Source organism: Zosterops lateralis (assembly GCF_965231275.1).
Source record: "Zosterops lateralis genome assembly, chromosome: 3".
NCBI classification, from domain to species: domain Eukaryota; kingdom Metazoa; phylum Chordata; class Aves; order Passeriformes; family Zosteropidae; genus Zosterops; species Zosterops lateralis.
In genome coordinates, this window is record NC_139764.1 from 44,745,871 (window position 1) to 44,767,386 (window position 21,516).

Genomic DNA, 21,516 nt, shown 5'->3' on the forward strand with positions numbered 1-21,516 from the left:
TGGCTTTGATCAGCTGTGCTTTGATCAACTGCAAGTACTGGAAAAGATCAAGAATGGCAGGCACAGTGTTTTTGCGCTCTGCTTATCCTCAGGGTCAAGCAAGGACAGGAATAAAATCATTATGTATTTCAAATCACAGAATTGTGACACGTTAATACTTCTGGCCTGGCACGTGGGCGCTTTTTTAGTGTGTGCACTGTGTTTGGGATGAGGATGTATGACATAAAAGTAAACATTTTTATTATCTTAGACAAGTTTCCTATTTTGTACATAGATACCAACGCTCAAAGTTTTCTTTCTGGGGTGATGGTCAGTTAAAAATGATGCTGGAGAAAGAGAAGTTACTTTATTTTTACTCAGTAACATTTTCTGATCTAAGTTGCATGCAGAGAAGGAGACATATAGACACCAAATAGACACAAAAGCACAGCTCTTGAAGTGTCTTGAAGACGAAAGTCTACACTAGAAGACAGTCTTGGGCTGGAGGAGATGCATCATCAATTAGCTTGTTAAGTATTAAATTCAGGAAGTCAAGGTGACTGTGAAGCTAATCAAATGTTGTAATAGAAGTAAAGAATACAATTCAATTTGGGATCCAGTTCAATTCTACTTATTCTCACCTTGCTTATCTTTATTAAAGTTTTAGACAAAGATTTTGCTATATGTTTTCCGTTTCCACAACAGTGAAAAAAGAAAAAGTAATTTTTAAAATAAGAATTTGGTTCAGAAAAATGAGTTTAAGTGCAAGGGAAGATATAACATTTCCCATTGGAGGTTTCTAGTTTCTTCATTGAGATTTCAGTCACAATCCTATCTGTGGATCATGGCAATATATTACAAGTGTCATGGCAGTTCTCATAAATAATTGTAGAGAATGTGATTAGCCAGAGTCAGCTGAGGTTCTCCTATACACTGTGAAATAAAATTCCTTAGTGTTTCTGTGTGCTGCTCAAGAAGATGAAAGAAAACAGAAGCCAGAATTAGGAATGGGAGGTTGTTTTCATAGCTTAAAGTAGCTTACTTTGCAGCTTTTGCACTTGTAATTAATGCCTCTGTATAAGTGGATATTCACTTGTGAGCTTGCTTTTTGTCAAATTTGAAGAATGAGTTTGTGAATGACTCCTCATAGTGCTGACAAGATCCTTCTTTATTTCTCTTCAGTTAGTTCATGGCTCCTTATGGCAAGAGAAACCAGGGGTAGCAGAATAACATTTCTGCTCTTTTAACTAGCTTTTATATCTAGTTAGTGTAGTTCTGGGTATCTGCAGGGCTTGGGAAAAAAGGATGAAAAAACCAGCTTTCCAGTTTGGATTAAATGCATTTAAAATGAAAGGTTGACTGAAAAGATTGGAGTTCTGATGTGCCCCTGAAGAGAAGTCAGCAAGTGCAGATCACTCTGAAGTTTCTGGATTAGCATAGCAGTAAATTATCAGGTTGAGGCTGTATGTTCTTCATTGATAGTTCTTACTAGAGCTACGTGAAATTTTGAGGGAAGTATTAAGACTCTGTAGTATGGTGCTCTCTTCTAGTTCAACAAGGGAAATTATTTCATCATTCTAAATGCCATCTTTGATCTTTTGCTTGATTCTTAGAACAAAACTTGGAATCCTTGGGTTTATTTTTATAGCACTACTAGTATATTTTAGACACCCAGATATACGGGTGCTGTACCATTTTATTATCCACTACTCTCTAGTTTCAAGTGTCATAATTCTTACTCATGAACTTATGTTGACAGTTACTTGCTAACAGTAGTCAGTGAAATAATTATTTTGGGTTCAAATTAGCAACTTTCTGTAAAATGACTATTTTAGTATAAGTAGTCCACACTTTTAAATAAATTCCAGAGGTATTATGTCCTTCAGTCTTTTGCTAGCTCTGATGTTCTCATGGCAAGGTAACAATTCCTGTACTCAGAATTGTCATATGGCAATGTACTCACTAAATTTTGATATCCAGTGTTAGACAGGGTCATGTTCTTTTTTATTTTTCTCAGAAAATCTTTGAGTAGCCAGGGACATGAGGGAACAATATTTCTAAGTAGCACACTGCCTTTGAGATATATAAGGTTTAATATGGATCCTGCATCCTCTACTGGAGGAAATGTTGTAAATCCAGATGCTCTTTGGGTAAAGAAAAAGAGAAAAATCAGTATATACCTACATAAACATTTTATTTTTTCCAAAAATGTGACTTAATGGTCAGGAGAGAAAATGAACTGAATGAAGAAAAGTTACTGAATTTCAGGGATCTGGATTTTTTTTTTTTTTTTTTTTTTTTTTTTTTTTTTTTTTTTTTTTTTTGGTGACAAGGCAAAAATTCCTGTGCTTTATGAAAGAAATGATTGTACTGTTCTTTTGGACTGTGTTTTACATAATGTATGGCTGAAATGAAGCAGTTACTGTGAGATGCCACAGTGAGAGGGAACTCAAGAAGTGACTGCCAGTCCCTGCCTACCATGTCCCAAACCCTTCCTGAACTTTAAAGCTTCCTAGACCAGTTGAAAGATCTATAACTTCTAACAGGTGAACAACTCAGCAAAACCTGAGTTCAGTAATTTATGGTAAAAACAGGTAATTTCAAGTCCAAGGAACATTAAGCACTCCAAAAAAGAGAGGTAACAAAACGTGGTGTGATAGAAGGGAATGTTAGAATTCGTTGCTTGTTTGTGGTTTTCTCTGTTTGTTTGTTCAGTTTCTGGTGTATATGTGGATTTTTTGTTGTGTTTTATAAGGTTTTTATTTTTTTTTCAATTCTCCCCTTGGATTAATGACCAATGCATATATAGCAACAGAAACTTTGACTCTTTAGTGTTTCCTGAATTTGGATAGGTGCTGGGAAATCCATGGGAAAAGGGGTCCTGTGGCTTCTAGTCTTGAAGACAGACAAAAGATGGAGGTGTCAGTGTGAAACAGAATCTATATTTAGATGTGCTGTGAAGCATTTGCTTGCCTGTTTTCTGAATCATAACTTAGATCTTAGATACATTCGCTAGACTGAGGTGTTTGTTTCATTTCTGTTTATGTGAGCTTTACATTTATTTTGTCTGCATTAGGACAGTTACTCTTGGATATGAGTAATCTTATTTTTTAGCTTTACCTGATCTGCCTTCCTAGAAACTTCCAGATGAGTAAATCTGATATTCTATCATGCTTATGCTTTCTTCCTCCCCCAAATGGGATGCTAAACGTCCAGATAATAAGTATTCCAGAATAGGTTCCAAAAGCAGACAAAATTTTGTCTCAGTATGTTGCACAAACAAGTTTTAGAACTTGTGACCAAGTGGTCTGTAAGGAAGAAATGTCTTCTTGTGACTTGAGTCACACTCAAAGAACTCTCCCACGGATGAAACAGGAGCACAGCAGGACCAGGTTTGACGAGCGTACATGCACTGTTCAAGTGGCTGTCCTGAGAGACAATCTATTTAAACATGGATATACCAATGCAGAATTAGTGTGTGCAGTGGATAAATACTTGGAAAATATTCCACATGCATCATGAAGCTAACTGATGTCCATTAAAATAAAGTAAATGGACAATTCAGCAATTATAAGACAATTAATTGTAAAACTGATAATGACTTGAGCTTTGCATGGATTCTCTGATAACAGTTGAGGCTGCCTTGTTCACTGACACTTTGGGATAGAAAGAGCAAGGCAATAAAGCATGCATCGCCTCTTTCTAGCATTGTCACACAGGCAAATTGCTTGTAGTGCTGTGTTCAGAGCGTATACAATTTTAACAAAGCAAAAGGTGTATCAAAGGCAAGGTAATAAAAGAAATACTTGTAAATAAATCTTAACTTGGCTATTTCTTACTCCTTTTATTTTTAGGACATAGTTGCATTTAGATTTAAATCATTGCTTACTTTTATTCCTTGCCAACGTCTTATCACATAATTTCTTACCTTGTATCTGTTTTAAAACATTTAGCTGTTTTTGAGGAGGCATTTCTGCAGCTGTGGTTGATAAAAAAAAGTCACAGTAAAGATTGCTTAAAAAAATAAATAGGAGCAAATCAGAATTTTGTGTACTAGCAGCATTGAACAAAAACATAAAGCTACTCTTTAACTGAAATCTATATTGAAGGTGAGAAAGTTTACTTTGAATGGAGCTATTTTAACAGATGAGAACTAAATACATTGCCTTTTATTACAGTAATTTCACAAGCAAGTTGACATCCAGATATTACTGGTTTTGAAAATTGCTCCTGCTTTACACTAAGCTATCTTAAATTATTATACTTTTTTTTGGCATCTGCTAACAAAAGGTCAATTATGTGCCTGCAGTAAAACCACTGAAGGCATGATATTTTGCAGTGTTTTCTGTGCAAAGTCCAGAGACCAATCTACTTCAGACATACTGCTCTTAGTGCCAACTAAGTATTTAATAGGTAGTGGCCTACTTACTGTTCTAGTAGCTTAAATGTATTCCAGTAGATATTCTCAATCCTTCCTGAGACTATGAGATAGTCCAAAGACTTTTTAGAGAGAGTAATTTAAAATCTGTTTCCTTACTGAGTCCTGAAACAGTTTTATTAATATAAAATCTTAAGCTTTTGGAGTTACTCTCACTTCCCCCATAGAAGAAATGGATGACTTTTTATGTGCTCTTCTCTGTTCTTATGCTAGATATTCTCATATGCCGTAGATTGTAGGGTCAGGGTTTGACAGGTACCCCCAGTTTTAACTTTAATACTGGTGGCATTCTTTAAAATGGCAAACTATGAATAGCAGCAATGAAACCTTTTCATGCGAATGATGTTCATTAATGGCAGAGCTTTACTCAAGAGAAAATGGGGATACAATTTGTAGGATCCTGTGTTCTGCATTTTTGATTGGTTGGTACTGAATGCAGTGTGGAAATATTCAGTATCAGTCTTCCTTTGCTACCTGTTATCTGATTTTAGATGGACGTTTTTGACTTCTAGAATTTGAAGTGCTTTCCACAAAATAAAGACAGAAAGTGAGGTATTGACATTTTAAAGAGAAGATGCCAGTAGAACATCTTCAATTCTAGAAGCTATAGAATAGAATACATTTTCTCTCATACTAGATACGCTTCTGAAAATATGAAATGTTAACTTCAAAATAGACTTTGATATGCTGTATTTAAGGAAAGAGATTTACTGATTTCTTGCTTTTTCTTTCTACAGCTAGTTGATGTGGAAAAATGGGTATGTGATTCTGTCTTTTATTCACTTGATCCCAAATGTTTCATGTTGCCACTGAGTCTAACCTGTCTGTTTTGATACCCTGTGTGTTCATGACCCTTCAACTTGCACGGCTCAAAAAACCCCAAAAAAGAGGTGAATACATGTTTGTGTAAAATCTGGTCACTCCTGAGTTATCCTACCAAATTTCATGTTGCCGCCATGACTTTAATCTCTTTAAATTTGAAGAGAATCAGAATTACAAAGGGAACTATTTGAAGAGAATTACAGAATCACGTAATATTAATGTATGAATATTGCCTTTCAGTTTTGAGCCCTGCTGTCTAACGTTATAACTCCATTTTGTAACCCACCCTGTCTTTTCCAGTATAGACACTGTAATCTTAAACTGCATGACAGTAAGATAGTTCATACTGATAGATAATGTGTGATGCTGTGTGTAGCTGCAAACATAGAAAATATATTTAGTGATGGTGTACAGCTGCTACAGAATAAAACCAGTGTTTCCTAGATCTTAGCAAATAAAGCACAGTTCTCTGCTAAATGTGTTGTTAAGGCCTTTCCTAATGTGTCTGTGTATACCATACATATTTGTTTGGGCATCTGATATAACTCCCATCTGTGGGACATATTTATGTATGTTTTTCTTCAATGTAATCTCTAACACCAGTGTTATGTATGAGTTAGTGGTCATAAAATGTGTGTAGAATTGTTTGTTCACCTTGAAAATATTAGAGGTCTTTCTGAAAGCTTGGACTATAATAGGTCTCCTTGGTTTCTTAATACATACTATGGGCTGCACATGACCAGAGACAAACTCAGATGTCCTCTGAAGTGTGGTCAATAACATAACTATAGCACCGGTCTAATTTTATTTCAGCCAGAAATTACAGAATTTATTCTGTGATTATTACATCTTTATAGTAAGTAGTAATTCAATTTAGGGGTTGCCTGAGACTCCTGTAGGTAAGTACATGGCTTAAATAGTGTCTTAGGCTTTTCAACACCGTTTCTATTGTACTCAAAAATGTCTGTGACATGTCAGATATATAAGTAGATCAAGAATAACTATAGTTAACTATTAGTTTTTGTTAATTGTATTAGGATGACAGCATTATCCATATTCTGCGAGTCTGGTATTTATGACAACCATCACTTATTATACAATTGATTTTAAGTGTTTTTAAGACATACTGATGATCAGGTTATCATTTCATTTTTTTATAGTTTTTAATTATTATTGAGAAATCTTGGTTATACAGCTTTAGAATCTGTTGTTTCATGCCTATGAAGAATTTTTCTATAAAGAGAAAAAACAGCAATAAAAAGCATGTTCAGTACTATACAGGTACCACTTCTCGTAACTTCACAATGCATGAAGTATTATATGCCAGAAATTTATTGGTGACACTGATGTGGCTTATTTTTGACTGAAGCATTCATAGTCTGTTAATGAAAAATATAGTATTACTTGCATAAATAGAAATCAAATCTGCTGCCTCTTTTTTTTTTTTTTTTTTAATATATATATATATATATATATATTCAGAACTTAGTGACATCAGAATCTTGCTTTGGAAAGACTGCTTAATCAAAATGTGTCCTTACACCATTTTAAAAAGAACTGTTTCCCATGAGAGCAAAGCTGAATGTGTCATTCCAAGTTACATTGGGTAAAGAATTTTCCTCATAGCCTGATACTAGAATTCAGACAACGTCTCTGATGAGGGTAGAGTGCATACTGGCTTTACTTCATACATAAAATTATTCTCTTTCAGATGAAGCTCTAGTCTGGCCAGCTTTTCAGTCCCTCTGTAATTCCAGAGCATTAACAGAGGTGTTATGGGGGACTGGAAGTGTAGTGAATTAATGCAGTAGAAAGCTGGCTGTTGTAAAGCTGCATGGTCACTGATGCAGACACCTCACTCTAACACATGTTATTTCTTGATAAGCCATTTTCCAGTATAGAACACCCAAGGTTAATGCAACTGTGTTTGGTTATATCTATCTGTGGAAACCTTGAAGTCCAAGCCCAGAGAGAAGCTTCATGTCAAATTAATGAGTAAATTAGTAGCAAAGAACCTTGCTGTAAGCAGTTTCATGCTGTTCAAAGGATAAGCTAAAGTAATTCACTTCTGAGCTGTTCTAGCCTATAAAGTGTACTAACAAAACTATTAGAAGAAATTACTCCAGTTCCTGTGTACTTCTATCAAGTGACCATAATTCTTCTTGTGATTTTGTTCCAAAATCTTTATTCTGCTGAAGAGATGTGCTGGCAGTTGAAGCTAACTACAAATTAAATGGCTTTAAGATACTTGTTGAACTCTTGGCTTCATCCTTTTGTCTCTGAGAAGGTGTGAGTGTGAAGGGTTTGTAGCTCTGCTTCAGTGCAGAATCAAACATAAAGACATCTTGCCCAATGTAAAACCTAGTGGAAATAAGGCATCCTGGTTCTTGTTTCATATCTGAAAATGGCTTTTCTGCTTTTTATAAAACCACCAAGATGGGGAACCCCCAGTATTTGATCAAAGGGATTTACTTGATTTGAACTAAAATTTAGAAGACCCTGAATGTATTTTCTTTACAGAGAAAATGACAGTAATGAAGTAAGATGAAACTGAATAACACATAGTGAAAAGAATTCCTTTAATCTCCTGGACATTTTTTCTCTTTTGATGTATTTATGAAATAAAGGAAATAATCTTGAAGTGTCTATTTCTGTGAATTAGCAATGTGCTTGCAAATTTTTGATCTCAGGGGAGTGTTGTATACTTGCATCTTGCATACAACAGGGGTAGTACTAATAAAAGCACCTGAGTGTCTGCATTGACTTTCAGGACAACTGCTTAGCTCTGCAACAGGTTTCAGTGTAAGGATCATGAGTTTTCTTGGGTATCTCTGGTGATGTGATAATTCGGCCATTTTTACACCTTCGACTACATCTAGATGGTAAATTGTTTTGAAAATTTGGCATTAAGAGCCATCCAGGATTATTGTTTTCAGGAGGGATTACTCTGAAGAGCTTTTTACCTGAAAGGAAATGAAGTGCATTGTTTCTTAAACTCAGAATGCAAGCTACAAGAATTTTCATGTTTACCCTGGCTGATGGCAAAGCTATGCTAATTATAACATTGTAGGATTGTCTTCAATTTTTCAGACAGAGAAACCTCTTCTACTGAGGGTAGGGGTAATTTTTTTTCTCTCTCTCTCAAGTGGTTAATGTGTTAGCTCAGTTTTATGCCACTAGTAAAGCTAATTTTCAATATCTCTGGAGAAAAGAAACTTGCAGAGTAAGGAAATACACTTTAGACATTTTTCAAAAGAATTGCTTTCATTACAGAGACTTCTGAGCTGAGAAGTAGTGAATAAATTCTTGCTTTGATAGTGTGGACTGGATAAATATAACAAATGGAATTTGACTAGAGGAAACAACCTAGGACTCTTGTAGAGGTTGGAGCGAGCCACAAAACAAAGCTTCATTAAGGGAAATGATTCAAGTAACATGTCTTCAGTGCTATTAAAGTAATTAATTTCACATCAGTACTTTATAATCAGTATGATTTTCAAGCATTAAATGAATGATATAAGGACATTTTTTTCTTATAATTTCTTGCTCACAGTTAATTTGCCTAAATATAGATTGATTTTTCATATTACTGTGATATATGTATTATATTTATATATAATATATAAGTTATATATTAAATTATAATATATATAATATAATACATTTATATATAATATAAATATATTATTTTGCACAGGTATTTAATCCCCCAGTATAAAGAATTTTCATTCAAATTTTAGATGTAACAGACTGCAGAGGTGGCTCAATGTAGGGAGTAATAAGGGCAGTGTTAACTCAGTTTCATATACTGAGAACTTGGTTCTAATACACATCTTGAAGGAAAATGTGAGATATACTGTATGATGTTAAAATGAGCAGGCATATCAAAACAGAGTGACTATGGAAATGCTGCTTCAAATACCAAACCTACAGTGAAGGTTTCAACTACATCTGTAATTCCATGCTTAGTGTATTGTGTATTTTAATGCATGCTAATTGCAGCCCAAGTCTAATTCATATCAGCAAAAGAAACTAGTATAAACATTTTCTAAGTACACTTTCTAATTTCAAAAGAAATCTGTGTGCAAATTGATTAAAACTTATCTCAATCAAATAATGGCATTTCCAAATATGTATTGGGGTTTCTTTGGTATTTCTCCTTCAGGCCCTATTATAGATCTGGGAATTTCAAGCTATGTTCTATGTAGCAATAGTAATTTCTGTGAGTTACAGCAAACTGTCTCAATTCACTTGTCTTCAATACTTGTTGGATAGGTTAGTGTAAAGATCTAATATTTCTGTGTAAGCAGATGGAATGCTGTAAGAATTTTACAAAAGATGTAATCAGGAGATGATCTCTAAATTAAAGGGTTTTTGGCAACTTTCCTATTAAAAAAATCCAAATAAAATAGAAATAATATTTTTCTCTTTGCATCTAACCAGAAAGCCCAAGAATTAAGGTGAAATGATAAATTAGAATTGTGATAACCTATCTGAAAGCTGTCTAAAGATCTGAGGAATATAGTGGCCTCAAGCAGCTGTAAAGATTTACATTAAAAACACATCTTTAGTGTCCTCTGATAAACCTTCAGTAGGTTTTAAATGTCAATTTGCCTTATTTTGAGAAGGAGGAAATAATTAGGAAGATGAATAGAATGATGGGTCTTACGTTCCTCAAATATAATGATTTGAAAGTCTACAAAGGTGTTTTTATTACTTTTCCTTTTTCAAGTCCTGTTCCAAGCCAGTTGGGTATTTCAGCTGCTGAGTGCTCGGTTTAGTTCCTCCAAGAGAATATTTGCTTGATATTAAGCACTCGCATAAGTATTTGTCCCCAAAAGGTCAGATAGCATATGCAGCTGAAGACTTAATCAGAGGAATATGATTATCCTGTTGTTGGTTACATTCAATTAGCAGTCCTGCCTCTCAGGATAACTTCTGAAAAAATTAGACACTAGAGAAACAGCATAAAAAAAATAAAGGATGCTGATTTCTTAAATAAGTGAAGGGGAGAAAGTGATACTTCCAATGCATTTAGTCATCAAATTTGCATTGGTCTCACTTGTACAGGATTTACTGTACTCATTGCTTACTCACTCCCCTCACCCCAGTCACAATGGAGTGCTTTTGCCACTCATTCCTAGTCAGGCTCACTTTGACCTCCAATACAGTCAGTTGTTGGGATCCCCTTGGCACTCCAGAAATACAGATGGGAATTGAAGGTATTACAACTGTACATTGGTGTCTACTAGAGCGTTTTACTACTGTGGGTCTGATGAGCCAGACCATAGGATCCACACAGTCCAGTAAAGTCTCTTTCATCCATCTTTCTGTGGGCAAGGCCCTTGTACTCCTAGCAATAGTTTTGACTACACACTTGTTGTAAATATGATTTAGAAGTCCCTTCACTTGAGTATGATCTGCCCTTTTGCTCTGGGGAACTGCTCACAAGAAACTGGACCAGCAATTTTCCTGTAAGAACCCCATTTGTGATTATTTTTTCTTGCAACTCACATGTTTGTGCCTCCAGGACTGAGGCAGATTTTCCAGCTTAGTTCCTCATCTCCCCTCTGTGGTCACTCACGTCAAACCATAGAGGGGTGCATACTCACTGTGTCCTCTCTTTTGAGAGAGGAAAGTTTATTCCTTGAAATACTGGTCCATACAGGTGGGGAGTTGGATCTCTGTGCTGCTGGACCAGTTTTTCCACAGCTGAGATGATGAAGAAAAATTTTCTTTGTGTTGCTGGAGTTGGACAACTGATTGATCCACCTCCAGCAAAGGCTAATTTCCTCAGTTACTGGACACCTTTCTCCATGGTGGTCCACTTGCCTAGATGACGTATGATATCTTTCTTGAAGGGATACCTTTCTTTCACATCTGACAGGAGTTGCCTTCAGAACCTAAGGACTTGTACCCCTTTTCCAACCACTTTGTCAATGCTTTGTTACCTAGAAAGGAATCTCAGCTGTTTTGCTTCCTTATCCTCTAATTCTGGGCTCCTGCTCCCATTTCCCAACATAGGAGCAGCAAGGTGACAGTGGGCTTACCTAGACACTAGAGAGCAACTGAAATATTTTCACACATCTTACAGTTCACTCAGCGAAAGAGATCCAGTGGTTGGCACGTCATTAGTGAGTTTTTGTTCTTTCTTCTCCCTTATCAGTGTCTGCCTCTCTTCCTCCTGTTCTTGTGATGGCCCTGCTTTGGAGTAGTCTGCCTTGTCCACTTTTTCCTCCTGCTCCCTCTTTGAAGGTGCTCTTTCATCCCTTACAAAATGACCTCACTTTTGCTTGCAGTATTTCTTTTTGTGTACTGAGAAGACTGATGTGTTGGATTTTGGTTCAGCTGCAGTGCTGGTTCCAGGGTTGGGATAGCCGCAGAGTCTGTTATTTTGCCATCAGATCCAGAGACCTTTTCTGCCCCTTGAGGAGACTGAATAATGTTGATCAGGACTCAGTAGGCCTGAGTCAGGCCCCACGCATGTGATTTGTGACTTTCTGGAACTGCGAGGATGACGGAATACTTTTTCCAAATATTTTACCAGTTTCTGCACTTGTTCAGATGTGTAATTTCAAAACATTGGAGGTGACCACTGTCCTAGGCACTTGTCTATTCTATCCCACGCACCCTGCCACTCATCAATATCCAGCCTCAGCACAGATCTGTGGGTGGTATTTTAAACAGTTGTTTAACCATAAACAAGACCTGAAACATGTTCAAGAGCCCTAGCACTTGGAACATGCTGGTTTGAACATCCTGAGTATATTCAGATTTCTCAAGCACTGTTTTAATTAGGCTGGAGAAGACGAAGATGGAGGAAGATACCACCCCCATAGATTGGTTCTCCTTGAAGTAAAGAAAAAAAAAATAGTTTCCAACAGATGGTTCCTGGAATACAGAGGTGGTGGCAATGCTGAGTACAAACTCCAGGTTAGTCTCACGACCCTCAAATTTATCCTGTCCTACTGCAGTGTTACAAAATACAACAAAATAATGGCCTTAATCCAGCCTCCAGAGGTGATAAACAGCACGGCAGGGAACATAAAATCACAAGCTAGATGTTACATAATTCAAGTTTGATAACATGGACAGTAACTGTAAGAAAGATGGCGTTTTTATCAAGGCCTGTTGTGATAGGACGGGGATCGTGATTTTTTAATCTGAAAAAAATTCATTCTATATTAGATATAAAGAAGAAGTTTTTTATGATGAGAGTGGTGAGACACTGGAACAGGTTGCCCAAGGAGGTGGTGGATGCCCCATCCCTGGAAACATTCAAGGTGAGGTTGAATGAAGCTCTGAGCAACCTGTTCTAGTTGAAGATGTCCTTGCTCATTGTGAGGTTTTGGACTAGATGATCTTTAAAGGTCCCCTACAACCCAAAACATTCTGTGATTCTACATTTCCATAGACTCTGAGAGCAAATAAATCAACATTGTGACCAGAGACTAATAAAATAAATGCTTATAAATAATTTTTATAGCATGCTCTGGTCAGATCTATTTTTGTCTCAACTCTCTGTGCCCCATTTTGGGCTCCAGAAAGGATTGATGGGGTTTAAATCTGCAGGCAGTTGAACACCACACTACTAGGTCACTGCCTCCCCAACCACCAATAGGATGAAAGCAAGAATTGAGAGGAAAAAAGGCTAAAATTTGTGGGTTGAGATAAGGAGAGCTTAATGGGACAGAAAATAAAATAATAATAATCATAATGAAAAAAGAAAAGGAATATTCAAAGCAAGTGCTGCACAATGCAATTACTCACCACTCACCAAATGATGCCCAGCCAGTTCCTGAGCAGCAGCCCCAGCCCAGCTTCCTCCTCAGTTTGTATACAAAGCATGACTCTGTATGATGTGGAATATCCCTTTGGCCAGTTTGGGTTGGCCGTTCTGGCTTTGTGTCCACTCAGCTTCTTGTGCCCTCCAGCCTGCTCCTTGGCAGGGTGATAAAAGAACTTGAGAAGTCCTTGACTTGGTATAAACACTGCTGAGCAACAACTGGAATTACATGTGTTACTGACACTGTACTCATCCTAAATTCAAAACACAGCGCAGTGCCAGCCCCTAGGAAGAAAATTACCTCTGTTCCAGACAAAACCAGGACAGGAAGGTAGAATGACTTCTAAGAAATTTGAAATTATATATGTGTTCTATCTGTTTAATTTTCATATATGCATTCTGAATTGCTAATGCTAGTCCAGAAACTCATGTGCACAATTATCATGAGACACAGAGAGCTAGTGTTAAGGAGCAGGAAGTTCTTCTCTCTGCAGAGAATGAATTGAAGAGGTTTCTTGCGTAACAGCCTGTTGCATATGTGAAGTACATAATTTCTGCTGGTTTTTTTTCTTTCTCTCCTTTTTTTCCCCCAAGCTGGGAACTAATGTTTTTCAAAGTAAGAATTCTCCTTTAGCTTAGAAGAGATTTGATTTAAAAACCTTGGAGAATGTTCTTGAAGAGCAGTATGACAGGAGTGTCCGGTACCCTCTGTGCTGGCCATTTGCTTGCAGCTGTGGCTGTCAAGGTCATGATATCTATCTTCTCAGGCTTGACCTAAACTTTCATAGGGGCATTCACTTGGCATTTGTAGGCATAACATATGTTTCAGTATTTGCCATGAAAACATTTTTATGATTACATTTCAGACTATGGTGGTTTCTTTAAGGGATGGATGGATGGATGGATGGATGGATGGATGGATGGATGGATGGATGGATGGATGGATGTTCAAACATCTCTCACTCACTGTTGTCTTTCAGGTTTTCTTGAGGGAGTCTCTTCATGGCACATTCTACCTGTAAGAATGATGTGTATATTACCTTAAAAATTATTAGGGAACTAAAGTAGCTCTAAAGCACATGATATGACTGACCCAAATAGATGATAATTGTTTTTCTCTCATTTGTTGTAGTTTAGTTAATACGTCAACTGAAGAGAATGAATTGGTAAATCTTCTGGTCTTTCAAAGAATACAGCACAAGAAGCTGCTTTATCATTTTAGGAATCAATGGAAGATATAAATTATTCACTTTAATTTGAAGGTAGTTAAAAGATTACAATCAAGCATTTAAATAAATTATCAAGAAGAGAACCAGAAGGTTTTACAGGGCTGTTGTTTAACATACTTGTAATAAGGAAAAAGCAGTGAGGTCATGTAGTTCTCAGAATAAAATTTTATATATGAATGACAGCTGGAAGAGACAGGTTTTTTGATAGATCTAATGTCCTTGATAAAATGACAGCATGTTGGCCAGTGAAAGTCTGTATTAACAAATATAGGAAAAGGTTAATTTGAATTAATCATGTACATAGATTGTTTATGTAGTGATGAATTTATACACATCCCACTGTAGAAAGCTCAGCAAAGATTCCTGGTTAGTTTCTGGAGCCACCCAGAAAAAGCAGCAAAATTTCAGAGTGACGACTACACAGCTATTCTGATAACAACCAAATAGACCTAAAAGAAGAGAAGGAGAGAAGTCTTTGAACATTCTAAGATGATTATAGGTTATTTTTTTTTCTTTTAGCTAGAACATCTTGTACATCTTTGAGAACAGATACTTCTCTTTAAAAAAGCACATATGAAATGAAAGCAGCCAGCCTTGTTTGGAAGCTCTCCAATTAGAATATTTTTTCATTTGGGATAGAGACCAGCTTCAGTTCTCAGTTTCAACATTTGTGATATCACAACATGATGAGGTCAAAAGGGGAAAGGTGGCCATAAATCTCTGACAAACAAAAGCAAATCACTGCGTGTAACGTATCAATCTCCTTTTATTCTTGAGCAACCTTCATGAAAATTAATCTAAAATTTTCCATAATCTTCTAGCACCAGCCATGTGGCACTTGATTTTTTTAAGCAAGTGCATGAAGTTTTACTAATATTTAAATTTTCTTAATTTATTTTGCATTTGCATACAATGCGTTACTGTAATAGTGGTGTTGCTCTTCAGCACTGCACTTTGAGTGCAGGATTTAATAACTCACACTGCATTTGTTAGAAACCAGAAACTCATCAGAATGAGTTGCTGAAGATGATCAGGCATGACTCATGTTTTACCTGTACTGTGTTTAATCTTTAGCAATAGGTATTTCATGTGCTATATTATTTCAAGTGAAGAAAAATCTGAGAAAACAATTGCAACAACAACAACAAAAGGATAAAGCCTTGTTCAGAGTAGCTCTTTTGCCTTTTAGCATGAGCTATAATTATGTTAATTGCAATGATAAATGTTCCTTTTAAATGTGGTTTCTAGTGAGTCTATCCTACTCACTTTTTCTGGGGGAAGTCCCTGAAAAATTTGTGAGCAATTCACTTTCTCACAAATCCCATTTTGACGCACCTGAAAGCAGATGTTCATTTCATATTCTCTCTTTTTTTCCCCCTTCTCATGGATCTACAGAAATTTATGATGAAGATAAGGAAGGTAAACATTTGGTATTATACTTCCTGTATATTCCTACGATTTAATTTAATTAATCCTATTTATTAATTTTTAACATCAGCATCAAACTCGCCTTCTTGAACATAAAACATACTGAATTAAAAAAAATTGAATTTAGAAACCACAGTGACTCGAGTTTGTTTTGGGGTTATGATCATGAAGGACCAAAGGCAGGCTGTGGAGAAAGGACTTTTGTCTGGCTTCTCTAATTTTCATTTCATACTAATCCTTTCAGTAAGAGTGTAGCATTGTGTAGTAAATACAAAATCTCGAGACAGTAAATGAATAACAGAAGTTGCAGTAAAACATTTTGGAAATCAAGGACAGCATGCTGTTTCTTCTGTCACAAGGATGCTGTTCTGATAGTTTGGTGTCCCACCTGTGGGGTGGTGGAGCAGCCTTTGGGATGGGGCTGTCACTGGCATTTGCTGGAGCTCTGTTTCTTGGGGCTGCTTTGTGTCTTTACTTTTTTTTTTTTGTCTCATTAAGACTATGACAAAGCACTTGGTAAACCTCCAAGCATTTTGAATAACTGACATTAAACAATTAGCTGCAGTTTTCTCCAAAATGTGTTGCTTATCCATTTTCTATTTTAATTATCAGTTTATTCCCAGTTCAACTTCCAAACTGATTTCTCTGCTGATTTTCATTCCCTAAGAGTTTACTTTTCTGTGGTATGGTCTTGCTTCACTGTCACTCTCCAAAAGTGAGCAATTCTCAGCTAGATAAGCAGTTCTATTTTAAGGGCTGGATTTAATGATGTCAGAGGAGTTTTCTTAGCATGAATCCTCTGCTGATCCATCTTTTCTTCCCACTTGGCTGTCTGTTTTATTCTTTATCTGTTAGTTTCTTTCTCAAATGACAAGGATGATTCACATTCCTTGTACCATACAACAACAGAAAAAGCTTAGTCACGATCCTTAACCTGTGAAAAAGGCCTCACTCCTCCACTTATTTAGCCCTAAAATAACCAGGAAGATTTTTATTATTTCTTATATGTCCTATGCGGATAAGGAGGAGGAGAATGGGGGAAGAAAAATCCTCACTAGGCTGATGGAGAAATCGATGAATTTTATCTTCCTGGGCAATTTCTTTTCCAAAATACTGGAAGTGCTTAAAAGTAGGCAGTTCTACTGGAAGTATTGCCTCAGCCATAAATACAAATGTTTGTTTTACATATAAATCTGGAAACAGACAATTAATACTATTTACTTCTGATTAATTTTTACTGCTATGTCTGTTTTTCATTTTTGTGAAGTTTCCCATTGCTAGGAAAGTAATAACATAAATTTAGTGTCAGAAATATTAATGATGAAGTGTATTTGAAGTTTTGTAGTGTTTCTAATTCTGCCTTCCAACAGGTCAATATTAGCAAAATTGGGATCATTTAGCATGGCGCTGGCACAAATAGTTGTCATCATGACTAATTATTCAAATCTTTTTAATGCAGATAGTAAAATATTTCTGTATTCTTAACTGAATAAGACATGCTTATGGATTTTCTTGGCCAAATGATTTATTCAAATTCAGATTTTTATGTGATATTTATATAGAGCATAATTACACGCTCTGATGCAGCTTTTAATTCAAGCCATGTTTAGGAAACCTATAGTTTAACCTATATGAATTTTTGCAGCATTTGCTGTTTGGTAGTGAATTTCACAGAAAGTCAATAGTGATTTAAAAGTAAACTACAAAGACATGAATATGTATAGCATATATAATGCCTTGAGGGGTTAATCTTTCTGTTCCTTGTTCTAATGTAACATGGTGTGTAGGCTACAGTGAGACAAAGAAATGGGTTTTAGACTGAATTCACCCTTTGGTGAATTCCTCTTATGTGATAGGAGAAGAGTGAGGGAATATTAGTTCAATGCCTCATGTCAGTAAATTGATTTACTTTGCATCTTTAAATTTTAAGCAACTACATGCTAATTGTTTGGTGTCAACCACTGGAAATGTCAACCCAAGAGCCCAGTAATTGCAGAAGGGTTAGCATTTTTGTTTTCTTCAGTAGAAGAGTTCAAGGGTTCTGGGGCTGGATGCTGTAACTTCGAGAAGGAAATTCTGTCTGTTTTGTATCAAGATTTTAAAATAAATTTATACTTCTATGAGCAAGAAGAAGATGTAAAACTTCTCGGCTTATTCTCTGTATCTTTGTAGTCTTTACTGCTTGCAGCATTTTCAAGTTTTCTGATGTTGCTGAAGATTTAATTTCCTAGTGTTAGTATTCCAAACGTCAGTTGTTTAGCTTTGCCTTATCTTGTCTCACAAGCCTTCCAGCTATGTTCCAGGGTTACTTCACAAGTTCTGCAGTGATTCAGCCTGTTTCCACACACCCTGTTTTCACCACTGCTTGGGTTTTCTGGACTCTGCTTGGCATTCATTTAACAAAACTGAAATGCCAGACTTACAGCCATGGATATCCTAAGCTCTCTGTGTAGCCACAAGCAGAATGCTCAGATTGTAGGTGGAGTGAGTTACTGACCAAAAGGGCCTTTTTTTTCTATCTACTGGCTATTTAGCTGCCTTAAGATACATTAATCTGAGTGTTTTGTCATCAAGTGTATTAGGTCTGGCTGAGATGGAGTTTGTTTACCCCACAGCAGCTCTCACAGTGCTGTGCTTTGCATTGGTGTTGATAACACACCAGTGTTTTGGCTATTGCTGAGCAGCACTGGCACAGCATCAGCACTGTCTCTCCATCATTCCACCTCTCATCTGTGGGCTGATGTGAAAGATCTTGGGATACAACACACCTGGGACACTAGACTCAAATTTATCAAGTCAATTTTGCATACTGTATGATGACAGCTCATACATAAAGGCTGTGAAAAGAAGAAAGTGAAGGCATTTGTTATTTACAACATTTGACTTTTGGAGCAGCCATGATGTGTGCTGAAGCCTGGCTTCTGGGGAAGTGGCCAGGCATTTCCTGATGATGCAGAGTAGCAAATAAAATCTTTAAATCTTTTGGTTTTCTCCTTTACTTGTGCACATGTATGACTTCTGACGTCTGCTTTAGTAAACTGCCTTAGCTTTTCTTGTTTTCCATCTTACTTGGTCTCCCCTGTCCAGCTGAGATGAGGGAATGATAGAGCAGCTTGGGGGGCAACTGGCATCTAGCCAAGGTCAACCCACCATATCAAGATTTTTTTTTTTTAAATTAAGCTTTTGATTTCTAGCTTTTCATGTAATTGATCGTAGAGGTATTAAGTGAAAAAGCCTTCCTCTATTTTCCAGCTGGCTGTTCCCCAGTATCAGAAACAAGCTCTTGTTACTCCTCTGAAGCTGTGTTCAGTGTGAAAAAGACAGTATGTACTTGTAGGGAGCAAGAGGTCTTGTTGAACACTTATCTGTTGTGGCCTTCTGTTCTAGGCAGCTTGTAGGACTGCATCATTGATGATTTTAGATAAATACTGGCCTCCATCAACATTGATCTACAACAGATTAAGAAATTTCTCATTAATAATGAAATCAATAGATGACTAGATTACATTGCTATGGAGATATTTTGAGAATCATCTCCTCTTCTACAGAAATGGTTGTGGTATCATGAAAGTATTTATGTGTAGAATCATGTTGAGATGGTTTTGGCCGTGGGACATCCTTCCCTCCTATTCCACCAAGGTCCTTTTATTCTTTTCCTGATTTCTTTCACATCATGACTAATTCTGCCATCATGGAGTTTTCCTTCTCCTAAATAAGGATTCAAAATGTTCAAGATTTTCATTTATTCCACATTCTTTCAATAATTTTCATTTTGTCTTGTGGGTTGCTTAAAATAGAACCTTTAATTTCCTTAAATGAAGGAAGTCACAAAGAATTTTATATAAACAAAGCACTTTTTTTTTTTTTTTTTTTTTTTTTTTTTTTTTTTTTTTTTTTGTAACTGAATCAGAATAAATACTTATATTAGCCTTCTGGTTTAAAAGCTTTCCTCAGCATCTGGAGAAAGGCATGGATGCCAGTGGCCTTACATCTCTGAGCTTGAAACAGGTTGTTTCAGACTGGGAACACCAGGACCTAAATACACTTTTACTCAGAATATGTGTAGTTGATTTTTTTTTATTTTTATGCCAGTACATATGGTCAGATCCAGGTTTCCTATTTGGTTTCTTTGTGATGGATCAAACCTAGAATTACAGAGTGTAATGAATTCTCTTGAATGAAAGAAACGGACAGCTGCAATGTGGGTCCCTGGGAAGAGACTTGGAGAAGATTTCATCACTGGAATAACATTTCCTTTTTTATGTCAATATAATTTGCAGCATTTCCATCAGTGGTGGGTGCAATAGCCTGCTTGGTTTATTTCTGTAGTGGTGGTAGATTTATATTTAAAAGGATTCAAAACAGGTAATCGTAGGCCATTCTGTATTTAATTCTATACTTCTGCTCATGCATTTAATCAAAGTGTCTAGATTTAGAAATAGAAGTATTTTAAAAATAAATTTGTAGTTTTCTAACAGTATAAACTCCTGAACTTCATGAAACTTGGAACATCCTTATGATGGAGAACATAATGCCTTTTGTATTCATATTTGCAAGTGTTTTTATGGAAGTATTGGTGTTGTACGTTTAACTTGCTGTTGTCTCCAGCATCTGATTTATGTTCAAGAGAGCCATTGTCAATATGTTTCATTTTAATGAAGTGTGAGTAGTCAGTGTTTTAAAGGACATTACTTTACTCCAGCGTACATATGAAACAACCACTGATAGTCATATTTGAAGCTTCTAATGGTGTCTTCCAGTAGTTGCCTTGAAAAACACTTGTGAAGAAAAATGGGGAGCATGTTGCTTCTTTTATTGTACAACCACTTTACCATATTCAGTGCCATGAAAACAGTTGTGTAGTATTTTTTAGGAACCCATAAAAAGCAATATTGATTGGTCATAAGTTCCATCTGGACTGTTGGGCTGGATCTGGGGCACAGAGGAAATACAAAGCTGAGAAGTTGATTGTGATTAGATCATGCTATACCATAACTCTAAGTTATATGGACTGCATTTTTGAAGGATTTACTGATGTTTATTGTTTCATTTGATTTTTTAAAAATTATTTTTTGAAGTCTATCAAAGCTATTTTTCCTTGCTTTTTCATCTTTGAGCTGTCATTTTCCCTATAGCACATATCAGTAATTCCATTCTACTAATATGGACCTCTCATGGAGTAAAGCATGAAAAGCCATTACATTCTTCTTAAAAACTCACTATGTTATTTTGTATGAGTGTTTTTAGAGGGTGAATCAGTTCCCGTGTGACACATTCAGTATTTTTAAATTGCTTTTGTGGGTGATTACACTTGTTTGAATAGCCATGTGCTAAATGCAGTTGCTGTCAGGCTTTCTTAAGCATTACATTTCTGAATAATAACATTACAGAAGCTTTTTTTCTTTTTTTTTTTTTTTTACGTATGCAAAGCATTGAAATAACTGTCTTGTTTAAATACTTCTAAATGCTTTCATATGGTTCTCTCTGATACCTCCCTGAAGCTCAGAGCTTTTTCTCTTTTCTCACACTTTTGAAGATTGTGTAGAGCTGTGAGGAAAAGTCAGCAAAAAAATCAGCATTTGCTTGTGGTAGAGTTCTTATTGGTCTAAGGGATGTTTTTATCTAGTAGAAATAAGGCTGTCAGTAAAAAGAATGGAAGGTTAATAGCTGACTCAAAATCATGGATGCCACAAGGTTATTCACCAGCCTCTAAAAGGTCTCATTGTGAGGTTCCCAGAAGCACAAAGGGTTTTAAAACGTGTATTCATGTGACCATGAATAATTTCCTGCAGCTTCTTATGTGCTTCCAGGAGTGCAGCAGTGCAGATGCTGTT

The 21,516-nt window shown here is 36.2% G+C and overlaps 1 protein-coding gene across 1 annotated transcript in view; it reads left to right on the forward strand.

The window, feature by feature from the left end:
• RYR2 (ryanodine receptor 2) overlaps positions 1-21,516 on the forward strand; it is a gene marked incomplete at its 5' end in the record, with an annotated part of 385,437 nt that overhangs the window by 135,538 nt on the left and 228,383 nt on the right. Inside the window, one exon of the mRNA XM_083858180.1 lies at positions 5,155-5,175. Within this exon, the coding sequence (XP_083714306.1) occupies positions 5,155-5,175 (21 nt within the window). The remainder of the gene's footprint in view (positions 1-5,154; positions 5,176-21,516) is intronic.